Source organism: Carassius carassius, chromosome 35 (assembly GCF_963082965.1).
Source record: "Carassius carassius chromosome 35, fCarCar2.1, whole genome shotgun sequence".
Classification (NCBI taxonomy): Eukaryota; Metazoa; Chordata; class Actinopteri; order Cypriniformes; family Cyprinidae; genus Carassius; species Carassius carassius.
In genome coordinates, this window is record NC_081789.1 from 7,517,571 (window position 1) to 7,537,592 (window position 20,022).

The window sequence follows — 20,022 nt, forward strand, 5'->3', positions numbered from 1 at the left end:
CCACTTCCGCAGGTTCTTCATTCACAGCTTTAGCAGGTTCTTCACTGGGCTCAGACAGAGAGTGGAGGGTACATATACTTCACCACTTTGCAGGTTCTTCATTCACAGCTTTAGCTGATGCTTCATTCAGGGCTCAGACAGAGAGAAGAGAGGTAAATACACTTCACCGCTTTAGCGGATTCTTCATTCACAGCTTTAGTCAGGGATTATAGGTTGGTCGCCCGTACACTCTGCATCATCCCACACTCGTGTCTACACTACAACACACTCAATTCACACGTGATAATTGAAACTCAGCACAGCATGCACGAACCTTAGATCCTTAAGGCAGAGTGCGGGCCTATACGACAGTCTCAACCAATGAACTCTCCATATACTGATACAAAACAGGACTCTCACTACAGTGTCATTTCCAAACATCCATCTCCAGTTCATTCCTCGCTGTGTCACTACTGCGTCTCCGCTGATTCCTTCATCTTCTCTTCCTGTGTCTTCCCCAATCCTTCCTCTCTGCTCCCTTCTCTCAAACGCCAACTCTTTTTATTTCCCTCCCAATCCAATCACCTGCTTATGCATTTTCCCCCGCACAGCTGCCAGCGTTTATCCTCGTTATCTTCTATTCCAGCGTATTTTTCCTGCTTCCATGGGTGCTTCTCAATATCCCTCCTCGTCTCCTCTCTCCTCCGTCCTCTATCCTATGACCCGGAAACCGATCGAGCTCAGCCATCTTGAAGGACATCTCAATTCTCTAATTGCACCGCGAGGAGTCGAGGATCGAGGAGTGAGGAGGCTTCCAGAGGAGTCATGAGCGAGGATACACAGGTGCATCCTATGCGGAAGAGTTTTATCGACTAAAACGTGACGCACGTATAAATTCTCCTCCCCCTTCACATCGGTCACAATAATTTTGATTTCTACTTTACTTTTGCAGTTTATATAAACCACACACCTCACATATTTCAACAGGGTATCTTTCTTTATTATTATTTATTATGAATTTCTTAAATAAACAAATTTCAACAACATGAGGGCAGATCCTCTGAGCGCTGCTGATGACGCAACGAAGTGACGCTCGAGTGATCAAGGATTCCAATGTGTAAAAAAAGCTTTCATTCGATCCCTCCGTCCTCGCGTCTTTTCCTTGCAGCCTTCCCTCGCATCCTACAGGGGGCGGAGCTGAGACGCGAGGAAAGGAAGCGAGGAGAGGAAACGAGGATGCACAAATAAGAATTGAGAAGCACCCCATGTATCCCCAGAACCGGCCTTGTGTTACTCTGGAAGTGCTCCCCGCCACAACAACAACCTCGGCCTATAGTTCCGGCCTTAGTCACCCCGTGACACTAATGTTAACTGTTAGCCACTCATAGCACTTGTAGATTCAATCTTTGAAATGGCACAAAAGATCTTTGTTAGCAAATTCAGCTTGAGTGTGGTTTATACTTTTTCAGTTATTCCTCTTTTGTCTCTAAAAGAAAGCCTTAAAAAAGGAATTTTTAATAGATCGGCAACAAGATCTGGTGTATGCGCCGGCCACTGCGGCGTCACTAGGCGAGTTGTAATTGAACGTCAAATTTTGATTGGCTGATGATTATGTCACTAATGCTAGTTACGAATCATATGTGACGTCTTTGAAAAAAAGGGTAGCACTATCTGTAGTGCTGGCCACGGACTTTTTTTTAATGTAGGATATTTCAGTTCAACCTCAACAAAACTAATCATAGGCCATTTTGTGCACATTACACAAATTAAAAGTATACCTAAATAATAATAATAATAATAATAATAATAATAAAACATTTTTATTTTTATAGGTCAAAGAGAAGTCCCTGCTGACCCTGACTGCCCACCACTGAATACAGCTCTATATAAATAAAAATGACTTGACTCGACTTATTTGCAACTTTCCATCTTTAAAGTCAATACAGTAATTTATATTTTAATTGCAACGTCATGATTACAAATGTAATTGCAAATATATTTAAAATTCTGATTCAATATTCAATATACCAGATTGTATATCAGACAAAAGAAATTAGTCTGTCACATTCTCTCTCTCTATCTCTCTCTCTCTCTCTTTCTCTCTCTCTCTCTCTCTCTCTCTTAAATTACATGACAAGGGTTTTGAGTCACACTTCAAGGTACAATCTTTCATATCACCAGTAAAGTATATTTTAGTGCAGTGTATACACTTACGAATTGGGGTGCATTTTCTTAAAGTAAGCAAGAAACGCAGGTGACAAGCCATGTACTTTTATAATCTGAATAAAAATAAAAATCTTAGCAAGAAAAAAAAAATCATGTTGGCCTTAATTTCATTTACAGCCTGGGCATCCCCTGCATGATTTCTCATCTCTTTCACTTGCTCTCAAGGTGAACATTTGCCACTGCCAAAGAATTTATTTCAGCACCTGTTTTACTGAGCACTCAAGAACCCTGTGGTGCAGTAATGCTGAGTTATTAAACTGATCGCAGCCCTCCTCACACTGCTGTTTTCATTTATGAGAGGCTCATAATTGCTATTGCTATAGAGAGACACAATAGTAGAGTGAATGGCAAGCTCAAATACCTCATAATGAATAGCCTCGTAAAATGAATACCCTCTCATACTGCAGGAACAATAACACTTTAAAATGCTTCCCCCCTTTTCAGTTTCTTTTCCCCTGTCATGGTGGCTTTTCTCACAGAGTGCACTTTTTAATTTAGCAGTCAACAAGTGCACACTAAGCGGTGCCAAGGGCCCTTTTAAGCATTCAGAACCAACTGAACACAAGTAGGTTTATTGGGCCAGACTCTGAGATTTTAGCCTGGCATGATGATCCGTAGCAGCCTCTGCTGGATTGACCTTCAAAGAAGGAGTGCTAAGAAAGTCAGCATGTAAAATCTTCCCAAATCTTGCTGTTGTTTGTTGACAGACCAAAACCTGAACATCACAGACATCAAAACATCAAAATATTTGGAAGATAAGATGATGTAAAGTGTGTGTTTTTATTATTATTATTATTATTATTATTATTATTATTGTTTATTATAACTTTAGATTATAATTTTGGAATTTTAACTCTTGTGAAAATATACTAGGTGGCCCAAAAACCTTGAAAAACCTAAAACCTATGTGGTTTCTCAACCCTTTTATAACTCATTTGAACATAACAACATTGAACTAAGCATTATATTTTTTTGTTAAATGATTATACACACAGACACACACTACCAGTCAGTAAAAATTGTTGTTTTTTTGTTAGTTTTTTTAAGAATTGTCATACATGTATGCTCACCAAGCCTGCATTTATTTGATCAAACAGTATTGATATTATAGCAGTAATACTGTGATTTTTTTTTTTACTATTTAAAATAACTGCTTTCTATTTAAATATATTTTCAAATGTAATTTATTCCTGTGATCAAAGCAAAATTTTCAGCATTGTTACTCCAGTCTTCAGTGTCATATGATCCTTCAGAAATCACCAGTCATAATCAAAATATTTAAAAATTTTACCATTTTTGTTGTACTTCAGATAAAATAAATGCTCGCTTGGTGAGCAAAAGAGACTTCTTTAAAAACAAAGATGAAGAAGACAAATTGAGACACAATGGTTCTAAAAGGAACTGATGAATCATCTTTTTGAACTGGTTCAAATAAACCTTCCAATGTTAATTTCTTGCCAACACTATTTATTGTATTCCTCTGAGGCCATATTGTGTATGACAGTAGGTCAGTGCGGTTAAAGGGTCACAGGTTGCATAAGTGAATAGCTGGTCAACATGAACCCATCCACTAAGTTTCTGTATATGGATGTCCCTTTGTTTGCATGAATGTCCATCTTCCTGTAATCAGACATTTCCTCGACTGTGTCTCCACAGTCTCCTCTGGCTGCTAATTTCTCAATGCCTTTCCCCACACAATTTATGTTGGCAGGGTGCTCAGCTCGTCGGCCGGGATCACCACGCTCCCTCAAAAACAGGAAGGACTCTGAGAAACTGATAGAGAGTAGACGAAAAACAAGCTTGTGTCCCTATGCCACTGGTGCGGCGGAACGTGCTCTGATAAACTCTAGCAGTCGCACTCCAAACTACTTCATGCTCATCTTCTTGGTCAGAGGGTCTGTCTTAAGCAGGGCAGAGAGGAAATGATTGCTTCAAATGCTGCTTCCTGTGCGAGCCACTGAAAAAGGAGGGAGGTTTCCTCTCGGGTCAATGTGCAGAGGCGATAGAGCCTTTGTTCCAAAGAACATCAATCCTAACATTGACGCACAATGCTGATGTATGTTAACCCCTGTTATTTTGGCTCTCCAATAGCCTGTGTAGAGCTCAAATAGCTAATTGAGAAACTTGCAACACTTTGTTTTAAGGTGATGTAGTTACACATACTTTCCATTATAATAAGTAAATTGTGTACAATTACAAGCAACTAACCCTAAACAAAACTCTAACATTAACAGTAATAGTAAAAACATCAGCTTAAAATAAAGTGTTACTGCTTGTTTTTACATTAATAACTAGAAAAGGTTACAATGTTTTACAACCAGTGCCTGGAATTAAAGGAATAGTTCACTCAAAATTAAATTGAATGCTAACTTTGTGTAAAAAACAAAACAAAAACAAAACATATATTAATAAAATAAAATCTGCATACAGTAAATGGCTTATTATTATTATTTTTATTTTTTCTTCTTCCTTTTTTCACTTGTGGAGTGAAAACAAAAATGTAAAGCAGGAACTTATGATGCATAAATAATTCATGCATTTCATCACATAGAGTTGTGCAGTGATGGTGTAGAATAAAGTTGCTTCACAATAACATAATTTCCATAGAAATGTTTAAATAGGCTGACAGAAATATTAAATAGCTAAAAGAGCCATAATCACACTCTTGGGATTTATTCATCAAGGTTTTTTTTTTTTTTTTTTTTTTTTTGACCTTTTCAGGATTTTCTGTATATTTTCTTTTCTCAAGCAGAGCTGCAAAAGCAAACAGGCGCAGATGAAAGGTGCCTTGTTGGCGAGGCAGGTCCATGTTTCCGCGGTGTCACTCCTCATTAACTGTCAATGACTGACTTGGATTTGCCATGGAGGAGACAACCTCAAAATATCTGCCTCTGCAAATCTCTCACACTCAACGTGTAAATGCCAATGGGAACACTATAGCCCTGGTCTGAGAGAAACCTCGGATATGAAAAATGACAAAGCCAAAGACTGACGTATTCCAACCCTGGTTCAGCTTGAGTAACACTAAATGCAATAATGTAATTAATAACATGCTATTCATTAAGAAAAAACAAAACAAAAAACAAACAAGACTAAACTCTTGGAACCAGCAATAATTTGCTGCTCCTAATAGACAAAGTATAAACAAGTATATGTTTTATTAGACATTTTTGGCCCAAATTTATATAAGGTGTTATTTAAGATTCAAGGTGGCTTTAGCTTTAACTGACTTTAACTGAAATAAATAAAGCAAGCAAGCAAGCAATCAAATACTTATTTTGTCATGGTGATGTTGAGGTGGAATCAGGTAAGGTTAAGTAAGTTTCGTAATATGGTTAGGTTTAAATGTCAGTACATAATAGTTATGTCAAAGATCAGTCAGGCTCATTCACCAGCCAATCATAGCGCACACCCTCACCTGAGTACTGATTGCACACACCTCACTCCACTCCAGTGTCTGGTCTCATTCATACGAAGTGAACTCTCAATGCTATTCCAGTGAAACGTTGATATACTTACCTTTCTCCAGCTTTTGTCTCCTCCAAAGTCTCCGCTGTGTCTCCCAGGATTGCTCCACCGAGGTGTGTGCTGTCATCCAGTCTTCATCCGTTGTATTCACAGTCTCCTTTAAGGAAAAGACTCTGATTACATTCCTCATCAGTACTGTGAACCTCTGCATTGAACAACCCAATTATCTGCCTTTAATCCGTTTACCTCTGTTGCTGTCAATAAACGTCAACTGTATTATTTTATACTCTGTGTGAGTCTTCCTTCATAACAAGTTAAAGGGTCAGTTCACCCAAAAATGAAAATTTTGTCATTAATCACTTGTTACCCCCATGTCGTTCCAAACCCGTAAAAGCGATGTTCATCTTCAGAACACAATTTAAGATATTTTAGATGAAAAACCTGGAGGCTGGAGACTTTCCAATAGACTGCCAAGTAAATAACAGTGTCAAGGTCCAGAAAAAGTAAGAAAGATGTCATCAGAATACTGCATCCTTGTGGTGCGGAGAACTAACCTTTTAACTAAAATTATTTATTTGTATTTTTTTGCTAGCTAATTTTTGATAATTTCCACAACTTTCATGGTCCTCATATTTTTATATTTTCTTGTATAAATATGAACGTGCATAAAACAAAATAAATCAAGAGATTCGCTTCCATCAATATCCACAAAATTTGCAGTCCTATAACACTTTGACATTTCAATTCGTAGCATAAGACAATTTTTGATTTACATGCTGTATAATGTTTGATGATCACATTTTTGCATCTGTTTAATGCTATTGCCTGATTCTGCTTCTTCACCTGTGTAGTGATTCAGAGATTCTGTACTCTTTCAGAAGATATGTAATGACACCCCCTACTGTATAACAATGAAAATGCAGAAAGCTAGAAAAAAGACACTTGAAGGGATAGTTCACACAAAAATTACAATTCTGTCATTTGTTACTCACCTATATGTTGTTCTAAACCCGTAAGACCTTTGTTCATCTTCAGAACACAAATTAAGATATTTTTGATGAAATCTGACAGCTTTCTGACCCTCCATAAACAGCAATGCAGCTACCACATTCAGTGTGTCTGCTTTCATGTTTAATTTTATGAAGCTATGAGATTACTTGTTGTGGGCAAAGAAAACAAAAAATAACTACTTATTCTACAATATCCTCTCTACCATTTCAGTCTTCAGTGCACATTCACGATGCATGCGTGTGGTGCTGCTGATGCAGAAGTGAGCATTTTGAAGTAGAACCTGGGGCCCTCATTTATAAAATGTTGCATGAAAACCATCCTAAATTCTCAAATATGCAAATGTGCATACTTGCCATTTGTTGCCCAGTCTTACTTATTCCAACCAGAATATACAGACAAGAAATAAAGATGGATGTTCTAGAAGAGAATAAATTATTGAATAAATAATTTTTTTATTGTTTTCTTTGAACACAATTTTTTTTGAGACTTCATAAAATTAAGGTTGAACCACTGATGTCACAAGGACTATTTTAACCATATTCTTACCTTTCTTAGCCTTGAACATAGTCGCTGCATTGTTGTCTCGGATGACTAAATGTAAATGTAATCAATTGGTGGCTATTTCATAAATTTTAATGAGATCTGCTTATGACCCAGTGAGTGACAGTTATGTTTAGTGGTGAGGTTATGTGTGGATCATCATGCTCACTCCCTAAAGTCTTTTGTCAATTAATATTTCCATCTTGTAAAATAGCTATTTAAGTGGTCTGTCTATCACATAGAATTTCATATTTGGTCAAACCATTTATTTGACAGACACATGACAGTAGTAGTAAAATCATAAATGGCTGAATGTTTTGTTAGCTATTGAAAGTTTTTACTGATTCTTCAATGTTGGCAGATTGGAAGCAAACAAAATGTTATTTTAGTTAACATGACAGAAGCTGGAAAAGCCACATCATGACCAACAGCATCTCAAAGAAATCTGAAATAATATCTTTCACTGATGCATCCACACAGAGAAATACCTTGACTAACGGTAAACAGATTTTGTGGCAACATTAGCAATTTGTATATGCTCATGACATAGCGTGTGTAGAATTTGACAGTCCAATCGCTCCACCCATGTCAAAGGCAGCTCAGAGTCACTGAATGTGCTGTCTGACTTTTTAACTATAGTATGGAAAACATAGGTAGATGTGAGGAGAAAGGACAGATTTCTGGCCAAGATCTCTTTCCATCTAAAGCAGGTGCACAGACTGCCTTAAAACACATTCAGCTGTGCTTAATTCAAGAGACAGTACAAACAAATGTAGGAAAAAAAACTGTCATACGAGAGGGTATTTATAATTTTTAACTTATGTGGAAATGACTATGATTAGATGTGAACTAAAAGGATGTGAGAGGAACATGTGTGCCATGATGGATGTTTTTACATAGACTGAAAGGTCTCATGAATGTAACACACACACACACACTGAAACACTCATAATTAGATGTTACAGGCTTGAACTCTTTGCACTCACTAATGCATTCAGAATAAGTAAATATAATATTTGATAAACCTTCAGCTCCTCTGTAAAAGCAACAAGGCCACAGAGGAGTACTTAAGCTCAAAATAAATCCATCCTGAACATTTAAGCTTAGCATACATTGATATTACTTCATTGTAAAAAAGTAAAAACATAAAATAAATAAATACAATTAACAGTGTGAAGATTCTTAAAACATTGGCATATTGTCCATGCTTAATTATATTGAATGTGCACTTGTAGTCTGCATAAAATCAAGCCTGTGTGTGTGATGACAGTGATGACAGAATTTTCATTTTGTATAAAATATTTCTTTAATGCCATCCCCGACACCATCAACAAAATGGAAAAAGAACATAACTGGACTTCACTGATATGTTATAAGTAAAACATTCATCGGGGTTCAGAAGCTGCTGTATTTAGCCAGGTCTTTTTTCATGTCATTGTATTGAGCACTGAGTCGGCCCACAGCTTTAACATGCTCCTCATCCACCTCCTCCTTCAGCCGAGACTGCTCCTTCAGGAATTCCTCCCAGTCCTGCTTCCGCCTCTCCGCACTCATCTGCAGATGTGTGTTCTGAACACACACATCAACAAACAATATGCAAATTACTTATTATTAGCTTTTATAACAATCTGTTTGAAATCTGACCATTAAAATACTAACTAACTGTAATGGCTATATGGACTACTACGTATTGCATACTACAAAATGCATGCCTTTCTTTTATAAAAATAGATAGTGAAACAGTATGCTTTAGACAAAGATGAAAGAATGTTTCATATGCATTCATATTTCCCCATCATATTGATTAAATCAGCAAGTACAACTTTAGTACAAGTTTAATTTGTGCTCTATACAAAAAAGTCTACTCTTCTAAACTTGACTTGTTTGCTTTTGATTTTATGTGATTATTTAAAATGTGCAATCTAGTAGATCAAGGAGCAAAATGTTGAAATTATGTATTATTTTATTGTGCGATTAGCATTTGGAATGCTAATGTATTATTACTAGTAGTCAAAGTTAGTGATGGGAAAAAAATTATGCTTTTTTTTTAACTTTAAATACGTTTAACCAATTGCTTTGCGAAATGTTTCATCATCTCAAAGCACTCAAAATGCCAAACACTAGTAATACCTGCTGGTCAGAACGGTTTAAATGTAGCATAAACGCATAACCTAAACATGCATAAAATCACCTTTTACAAACCAATTGCAAATGTTTTATTGAAAGCACAATCTAAAATATAGGAAGTCTCTGTTTAGTAATATTTTATTACATTTTATGACTTGTTTTGTTTGTTACATGGAGAGCTTGGTTAATCTGGCCAGTAAGAGACTATTAACTACAGTTCTTCCTTTTTATTATACAAATAACATACAAATGTCATTAAAAACGTCAACAAATTTATAAAACTGATTCAAGATCAGGTAAAAACTGTATAGACACTAGTTCGTGGATTCACCAAGATCTACTACTAGTGGAGAACCTTTATAAAGTCTTTAGAATAGAATCCACAGTTCTATTCTCCTCATGTACCTGCTCAGCCTCTAGCTCCCTCTGCTGGATCCTCTGGGCCATATGATTTGCTGCTTCAACTACAAATAGAAAAGCAAATGTCAATACAATATTCCCATCAATACACTAATCTTGCTTTAACATTTAACATTAAGTTAAAAAAAAAATTAAATAAATAAATATTCTTATGGAATTGACTGGCAGCAACAGTAAATAACACAGATCTAAAAATGTATGTCAAAATAATTACAGTGCTTTATATAACATTTATTAATATAAATTTAAATTAATTTTTTACTTGTTTCACAGTGGTCTCACATTTTTGCCTACGCTTCTTTAAAATGACTAAATGAGTTTGTTTCTTCACTGGAGCAGATTTGGATGAATTTCGAATTACATTACTAGCTCACCAATAGATCCTCTGCAGTGAATGGGTGCCATCAGAATGAGAGTTCAAACAGCTGATAAACACATAACAATAATTCACACGCCTCCAGTCCATCAGTAAATGTCTTGTGATGCCAAAAAAAAAAAAAAGAGTCCATCATTCATAATATTGCTTTCTCCATTGAAAATGTTATCTCATCTGAATCAGGAGAGAAATATTCACAGATCAAGCACCATTTATAAAGAAGTTATAAACAAATAAGTCGGTGTATGTTGATGTGAGAGTTTGGATTTTTTCCCTGGAGGAAGCATTTTTATGGTCTTAGATGTTTTATTTAAATGTAAAGGTGCTGGTCATATAATTAGAATATCATCAAAAAGTTGATTTCACTAATTCCATTCAAAAAGTAAAACTTGTATATTATATTTATTCATTACAAACAGACTGATATATTTCAAATGTTTATTTCTTTTAATTTTGTTTATGTGTTTATAACTGACAACTAAGGAAAATCCCAAATTCATGATCTCAGAAAATTTGAATATTGTGAAAAGGTTCGATATTGAAGACACCTGATGCCACACTCTAATCAGCTAATTAACTCAAAACACCTGCAAAGCCTTTAAATGGTCTCTAAGTCTGTAGGCTACACAACCATGGGGAAGACTGCTGACTTGACAGTTGTCCAAAAGACGACCATTGACACCTTGCACAAGGAGGGCAAGACACAAAAAGTCATGGCAAAAAAGGCTGGCTGTTCACAGAGCTCTGTGCCCAAGCACATTAATAGAGAGGCAAAGGAAAGGAAAAGATGTGGTAGAAAAAAAAGTGTACAAGCAATAGGGATAACCGCACCCTGGAGAGGATTGTGAAACAAAACCCATTCAAAAAATGTGGGGGAGATTCACAAAGAGTGGACCGCAGCTGGAGTCAGTGCTTCAAGAACTACTACGCACAGACCCTTCATTGTTCTTGTTGCAAGACATGGGTTTCAGCTGTCGCATTCTTTGTGTCAAGCCACTCTTGAACAACAGACAGCGTCAGAAGCATCTCGCTTCAAAAAGGACTGAACTGCTGCTGAGTGGTCCAAAGTTATGTGCTCTGATGAAAGTAAATTTTGCATTTCCTTTGGATATCAGGGTCCCAGAGTCTGGAGGAAGAGAGGAGAGGCAAATAATCCACGTTTCTTGAGGTCCAGTGTAAAGTTTCCACCGTCAGTGATGGTTTGCGGTGCCGTGTCATCTGCTGCTGTTGGTCCACTGTGTTTTCTGAGGTCAAAGGTCAACACAGCTGTATACCAAGAAGTTTTAGAGTGCTTCATGCTTCCTGCTGCTGACCAACTTTATGGAGATGCAGATTTCATTTTCCAACAGGACTTGGCCCCTGCACACAGTGCCAAAGATTCCAGTACCTGGTTTAAGGACCATGGTATCCCTGTTCTTAATTGGCCAGCAAACTCGCCTGACCTTAACCCCATAGAATGGGGTATTGTGAAGAGGACAATGCGATATGCCAGACCCAACAATGCAGAAGAGCTGAAGGCCACTATCAGAGGAACATGGGCTCTCATAACACCTGAGCAGTGCCACAGACTGATCAACTCCATGCCACGCCGCACTGCTGCAGTAATTCAGGCAAAAGGTGCCCAAACTAAGTATTGAGTGCTGTACATGCTCATACTTTTCATTTTTATACTTTTTAGTTGGCCAAGATTTCTAAAAAGTTGTCAGTTATAAACATCAAAATTAAAAGAAATAAACATTTGAAATATATCAGTCTGTGTGTAATGAATAAATATAATATACAAGTTTCACTTTTTGAATAGAATTAGTGAAATAAATCAACTTTTTGATGATATTCTAATTATATGACCAGCAGCTGTATTATTAATATCACAAACACACAGCTTTTTAATTAACGAGATGTTAATTAATTGACTTAAGTGGTGTTGATTACTTATGGAATATTGTGATGTTTTATCAGCTGTTTGGCACCCATTCACTGCATAGGATCCACTGGTGAGCAAATGATGCAATGCTAAATCTATTTTGAGAATCTCATCTAAATCTTGGATGGCTTAAGGGTGAGTACATTTTCAGCTAATTTTCATTTCAGGTGAAAAAGAAAACTCTTCTTTTAATGCATTTTTTTCAACAAATGCATTTTTAAAAAATTTATTTATTTTTAACTATACTAGCAAAATTAAACATTACACAAGATTTATTCAACATAAGTTTCTTTCCTGTCTGCATGTCCATTTCCTCCTCATGTTGTGTCTGACACTTCAGTACACTCTTTACTGTAAATGCTGAGACTTACGTCGTGTGAGAGCATCACATAGTTTCTCCTGCATACTCTCAATACACTGCGGCAGATCACGTTCATTTGTGTCTGATGTCATCTTATTCAGATTTTCAAGCAGACGGCATTCTCTGAAAGCCCGCTTCTCCTGAGAGAACACAAACAATTCTAGTGTAAATGTGGTTGTTGTTAATATGTCACGGGTCAAAGAACATACAAGTAAAAGGACAATCAATGCCACCATGTTGGATGTACACTATGCCGAGGAATGTATTTATACTAACTACACAACTGTATACCTAAAGAACACACTGCATCCACAGTTGGCAAGTTCATAGCATACATAGTTTTAAGTGTGAAAATTTAAATGCAACCATACATGTTTTCTTAATTAATTTAAAATGCAATTATCAAAATAAAGTTATGCAATAACCTCAAACTCCCTGATGAAGTATCTAATTTCTCCTTGCAAGACCGGCCTGTGATCAATCAGTCTCGACTGAATGTCACCAACATCTGTGAAGAAACAAATACTGAGACATTAAATACCACAATTAATAAATAAAAAAGGTATACACTTAAATAAGTTATCCGATGTACTTTAAACTACTTACTTTACATGCTAGGTTTATGTTAGATATACATATCTAATATAGTCTTTACTATGAAAAATGTTTCTTTAATATTTGAAAAATGTCATTATCTTAAATTAGTGGATAATATTTAAACGATCATTAGTTCAAGCAAACTGCAGTCAGAAAAGATCTTGAAACTTCAATTTTGATGTGCAGTCAGTAGCATTTTATATTAATTTTAGCTGTATTAACTGCAACGTAATGCGTCTAATGCGTAAAAGAAAATGACCATAACAACCTTTAACAATCTTCTCCATCATCACGAGATGCTGGTTAATCTCACAGCCTTACACGATTATATGTAAGGTTAACGTTAATATTCCGCCAAATGTTTCCAATCCGCTACGTCTGATGATTGAGAAATGTTATTGAGTATAATATTATAAGTTAATGAGTCAAATACTATAAGTGAAATGTTCCTATGGAGAATTTTACAGAACTGTGTTGTCACGTTCTTCAACGAGTCACGCGCAAACAATAACATAAAATAACTCCAAAATAAAAGGCCCAAGTGACCTTCAAAATAAAAGTGGCTATATAAAACAAGTCTCTTCACGTTCAGCAAATTCGAAATTCGAGAAAACCAGTGAGTATAATTCGTAAATATAGGTATACATTAATTGCACATATTTTTGGTGTTATTTAAAAAATAACTCATCAAGATCATGAAATATCTTTCTTCTGTAGAACAAAAAATAATAGATTATGAAGAACAGTGACTGAGGGCCAAACAACACTGACTTTCAGTGTATGGAAAATAACAACAACATTTAGTTTTTTTTTTTTTTTTTTGGTTAACTACTTCTTTAATATAGCCTACAAAAATACATAAAAATAAATAAATAATAATAATAACAATATTAATAATTAATTAATGAAAATGTTAGTAGTACAGCTGTTTAATTGTGATGGTACCAATATTATCAAGATCAGGACCTTGGGCACTGAGACACATCTGCTGTGATAGCTGTTTATTATTATTAACTTATACTACTTTTTAACTCTAGCTTTATTATTATGCTAATTATTCAAAAAATATATTAAAGAGAAATGCATAGCAATCTATATAACATTTAACATTCTGCTATTTATATTATTTCATCTTTATGTGTTATAGAACAATACTTTTGGGTTTGAAGAGGTAGAACTCGCATGATATGTATTAAACACCCGAGACTGAATGTAGAGATTTGCTAAAGCCTAACAGTTGCCAACAGACATAAAGGTTTGGCAGAAGGCACATGAGTTGAAAAGTTCATTGAATTCAATACATACTCTGAAAGTATGGGAATTCTGACGCAGTCATACACTTTATTACAGCATTTTATTTATTCACTTTAATAGCAAGTGTCAGAATAAAAGGTTATAATAAAACCAGACCTTCCTCCAATTCCCACACAAAGTATCTGATTTCTCCCTACAGTGCTGGCCTGTGATCAATCAGTCTCGACTACTTTCTGTTTTACAAAGCAGGGTGTGGGATAATTCATCAGAACATATTACTTTTTCCAGGTTTTTCTCCTTGTGTTATGTGTCTCTGAACTATTGCCTTAAATTCAAGTGATTTTGCAGTAGCAGCCCGGCCATAAATTCCAGCCGGGTCAAGCCCAGTGCTCTGTAAGTACACTCTAGTTTTTTTAAATTTAGCAGCTGTTCCTTCTGACATACTTATTGTATAGTAATTCAATCTGTGCATAAGGACATCAAATGTACATTGTGAGTTGTATTCTACGGATTTTTAATTGGATTTCAAGAAAACGTTTTATACAAGCTCCTGTATCAAAAACCCATAAACCTCACATTACAGGCAGTGTTTTATCTACCTACTGTAAAAATATCTGACACATATTTGTTTATTTATATATTATTACTGTATATGTTTAAGCCTCCTTCATTAAAAAAAAAAAAAAAAAAAAAACACTAAGGTACACTGGCACTAGATGGAGACAAAGCATTACTTTAGCTATAAGAAATCTTCTAAAGCTCAGATGGAGAGAATGATTTTGATTACTTTAATTGTGTGACCTGGTAGCTAAACCATGAGAGACAAATAACTTTAAAAACTAAATAAACACTCTGTATCATAATTTTTGGTTAATAAATTCTGTAAAAAAGAAAAAAAAAATACATTGCTCATTGTTAGTTTATAGTTAATGCATTAACTAATACAAAACTAATAATACCTTACTGTAAAGTGTTACCTATTTATGCACAATGATGCACGTCTGAAACTTCTAACAGAGAAAAGTCTAATACAGCTGAAATTCATAAATGCACCATGATGTTACTGATTCATCTTCTCATAGCACTTCATCTGCCTTTTACTTAAAATACATATTGACATCCTAATAATCAAATTTCTTTTTAATTAATGCATGCACTTATTTTGTATAATATTTTGTTTTATTACAAAATAACTTTTAAATCTTTAGTAGCAAAAAAGAGAAGACTAGAGGAAAGAACCAGAAAATCATAGGGATATGATATTCTCTTTTTAATGAGCCTATAAATAGTAAACTGTTGGTTCAGCATGTTGAGTGTGAGAAGAGGACTGGACTGTTATTGCTGTAATGAGAATGTGTCTCTGAGCATCATCATCTCTATTGGAGTTAATGCTGAGCTCCATGAAACCAGCGTCAGTGCACATACATGATCTCTACATTTACAATTGTAGAGACTGACATTCATTTCTTACTGTTTGGGGTCCCACAGAATCTGTTGTTGTTGTTGTGTGTGTGTGTTTGTGTGTTTAAAAAAAAAATCATTGGAGAATGTTAGATGAATAAACAAGATTACAATCTTGTTTATAAAATTCTGATTAGGATTAGGAGAAGTCATAACAATGAAATTTAGTCATCGATGAGTTGAGCTGTTAATTATTCCCAGACAACAAATAGAACATAAGGTTTAATAAAATAATAAGCTTTTACCGAACAAAGAAAATATATACTGAAAAGGTATGGAAGCATAACTTTATTTGTTCCTAATGAAGCCATATTTTAGTTTTTTGCTCAGTGATGCAAAAAGGCATCTCTAATCGTGCTTTGATTTAAAATGACTCTTTAGTATTAACCTGTTAACTGTCACCCCGTCCCGTATACGGGACGCCTACGTTGACTATACTATATTACAATCAAATCTAATCTAATCCTGACAAACTATATATCGTTGGAAAGGTTCAAGACTCCCAAATATATATTTTTCCAATATTATTTGTTAAAAATTATGTAGGAAAAGTAATAGATTAATTTATGACAAGAGTGCACCCTCAGAAATCTACATTACAAAATGAGTTTTGACCTTTGTTTAAAAAAAAGACTTCCTCGTTGCCTTTTTCTCTATCATGTTTTAGAAATCATCAGAAGTTATATATCACTTGAAAACATAAAATCTCAAAATTCATCCTTTAAAACCCATTTTAAAATCAGACATTGCATTACCATGTAAATGGCACATCAAAATCATGTTACAAAATGTTTTCAGTCATGAATTATAAAAATTTAGGTTTGTATCATGCACATTCAAGTCTATCTTCAAAAACGTGAGTGACAGTTAAGGGGTTAAAATAATATTTTTGAAATAATACCTTTGACACATAACATTTATATAATCAATTTGTATAATAAAATGTTATTAAAAACATGATATATTAGAAAATAAAATATTTTCTTATTTAGAATGCAACACCACAGATGTCATTTTCATATAAATCGTCTTTATTTAGATAAAAAGTTAAAAATTTGTGGTAAGGTAAGATTTTTACTAATGTTTTTAAAATAAGTATTCTATGCTCACACATCAGATATACAGCAAATATAAGCCATCAAAACATCAATTTTCTATTTGTGTAGCCTATATATTAAAATCTAATGTACTCCTGTGATGTCAAAGATGAATTTTCAGCAGCCATTGCTCCAGTCCTCAGTGTCACGTGATCTTTCTAATAATTCTTTTGCTGGATAATCTTTCTTTGAGAGTATAAAATAGAGTGTTGATTTATATTGGAAATAGAAATAATTTGTAACATTCTATATGTCTTTACTTTGATCAATTTAATGAATCCTTGCTGAATAAAAGTATAATTTAAAAAGGTAATGAAAGGTATCTATACAGTGGGGCTAGTTGTCACAGGGCCTAGATCTCAACAGCAAGATGGTTTTGAGTCAAAAGTTCAATTACACAGATGTTTGTCTTCTCTAGCAGTGGTTTTCTATTCTGTTTTCAAACATATACTGTAATCCAAATCCTTCCCTTTGCTCTTGATCAACTCCAAATAACAGCCTAAACCTTTTTGTCCATCAACTTTGATTGTAACACACTCACATGAGACATTCCTATGTTTTACACCTTTATCTTTGACATTTAAACCACTGTAGAGTTTTTCACATTATAGTTAGCCACCATCCAGCGTCTCTCAGTGAGAGATCGTGATAAATAATATGGTCAATTCGAGTACGTCTCGTCTCATCTGTGGCTTTACTCAGCTCCCTTTTCTTAAATTATCTGCTCTTGATCTTTCCTTAAGTCCTTCTCCAGGGTCCCCATTTCTGGTTTTGACTGAGGACCCTTTTTACACACAACAAAATCATGATAGTTGTGTGAATAATTTATTAAATAGCATTTTCTGTGCTGTGTGTATTGCAAACCCAGCAGAACTCAATATGATGCCATCTGACAACATGCCATGAGAATTTGAGAGCACAACTTTATCGTAGATGTCTGTGCTAATGTTTGAACCCTGGATTAGAGAAATTAGCGTGTAGTGTTATGACAAAATGATGTACGCAATTTGCATTAAATCATGAAAATCTACTTAGGGGAAAAATGTGATGGCTGTGTTAACTTGATTTTAGTTTTCAGTATTAGAAAAAATGTCAGATATATATCAGGTGAATGATATATTATGAGTATAATGCTGTCAAACGTTGTTAATTGCGATTAATCGCATCCAAAATAAAAGTTTCTGTTTATATATTTTGTATATTTATTATTATGTATATAAATACACAAACATACAGAATATAATTTTGAAAATATTTAAATGTATATATTTACAGTCAAACTAAAAATTATTCAGACAGATGCATTTTTGGATATCTTCTTACTAGTGGGAGCAGGGAACTATAATTCATGTAAATGAGGATAAAGTAAACTGTGATTTATCATACTCAAGTATTCTTCATACAGTGGACTACCAGTAACATTGATAAAAATGTGGGACCAACAATTATTCAAATTAATGTGAATGTTTTACACCACGAATAAACTGTGATAATGTGAGAAATGTTGAATGTGTCGTAATAAATTGTGGTTTGACTGTAAATTCCTAGAATGTATATATAAATATAAAATTTTATATATAAACAGCATATTTTCTTAAATATATACATGCATGTGTGTGTATGTATATATAACAAATATACACCACACAAACATATTATGTAAACAATAACTTTTATTTTGGATGTGATTTACTGTTTGACAGCACAAATTATCAACATTTATATATTTCGATATGCAAATATGTTTTCAAAACACTCTATATGTTCACAGTTTGCATTTATATATTCAGATTTTATGTAATTATTTCCTGTTTGGCCCTTCATAGTACAACCCTTCAGAATATAGATAATATTAATACTGGAATGTTTGGTAAATGTAAGAGCTACTGAAATGAATATTTGCTCATTTTAAGAAAATGGCCTTTAAATATATTTATTGTAAACTATAGACACAGACAGATAAAGTGTAATAAAATTAACACTTTAATCTGTAGCTATTTTGTTTGCTTTCTTTTGTTTAGTCTGAAAGAAAACATGGAAGCAAAATAAGCCAACATCTTAAAAGTGACCAGTGCATGAAAAAACTGTGGTACCTGTTTCTTGCTTTAAGTTTTTAGTCTATCCAGGCAACTGACCCTAAGGTTTAATTAAATCTTTAAATTTTTAAATTAAACTTAAAGCTTGGCTTTCACAAAAACTGAATTGAATAATGTGCAGATCTTGTTTGGTGCGCTGACTGTAGATGAGCTCTTGACTCCTGGAGCGGTAAGCGAACACAAAGTGTTTAGTAGGAGGTCTGAGATAAGCTTTACAAAACATACCCACCAGGGTCAACTCAAGCACACACACTCACTCACTCACTCACTCACACACACACACGTTTCCCCCTCCTTGCCATCTCAGGCCACGGAGCTCACATTACCCAATGGGTATCATTATTTTACAGTGAATGGCTTCTCTCTCTCCCTCTCCTCTCATTCTCTTGTTTACTCGCTCTCACTGTCTTTTATCTTCCTTTTCTCGCCGCGGAGGTGGCTGCAGGGACTCGGCAGGCTGGTGGTGGCACGGAACAGGTGGAGGATCTCTCGTGACCCGAAGCCCTGGCGAGAGCTCTCATCCTGGGGCTGACCAACCTGCCTGACTCTCTTGCTCTGCCTCTCTCTCCGTCAGTCAGATCCAACCCTGGGCAAAAGAGCAGGTCACCAATCCTGGTACCGTTTTACCCCCTGAGAGTCCAGCAGCACAGAGAGGAAAACAGCCATCACGGCCGGTGTCGGAGTTTGTCTTTGCATTCTCTCAGGGGCTGAATGGAGTCCACCGGACCCCTCCTGTAGTCTGAGAATCAACATATGCACTTATCATCATGTGCTTTTCTGGAAACCCCAGCAACCCTGTCAGGCCTGTCTGGCGATGCTAAACTGTAAAGCTCTATGGGTGGAATCGTTGTGTCTTTCACAATCAATGTTCACGGCAGATCTGAGGGCCAGAGAATAGGCCTACGGATGGGCACGTGAGTTTGCACAGACTCGTCGCTGTCACTTCCCCCTGCGGATTTGCGTCGGTGTCCGAGTCAAACTGCCGGCAACAAGCGAAGAGATTCCCGAACCTGTGGAAGCACACAATCGAAGTGACAGGCCGGCGGTGGAAGTGGGGACATTCTCTGTGTGTGAGCAAAACAAGT

The 20,022-nt window shown here is 35.4% G+C and overlaps 1 protein-coding gene across 1 annotated transcript; it reads right to left on the reverse strand.

The window, feature by feature from the left end:
• Positions 1 to 8,505: 8,505 nt before the first annotated feature.
• Positions 8,506 to 13,427, reverse strand: bloc1s5 (biogenesis of lysosomal organelles complex-1, subunit 5, muted). The gene is made up of 5 exons (XM_059524375.1): positions 13,298 to 13,427; positions 12,858 to 12,940; positions 12,443 to 12,572; positions 9,757 to 9,815; positions 8,506 to 8,793 (listed from the first exon to the last, which is right to left on the reverse strand). The coding sequence occupies exons 1-5, from the start codon at positions 13,317 to 13,319 to the stop codon at positions 8,620 to 8,622; spliced, it is 468 nt and encodes a 155-aa protein (XP_059380358.1). The 5' UTR covers positions 13,320 to 13,427; the 3' UTR covers positions 8,506 to 8,619.
• Positions 13,428 to 20,022: the final 6,595 nt, after the last annotated feature.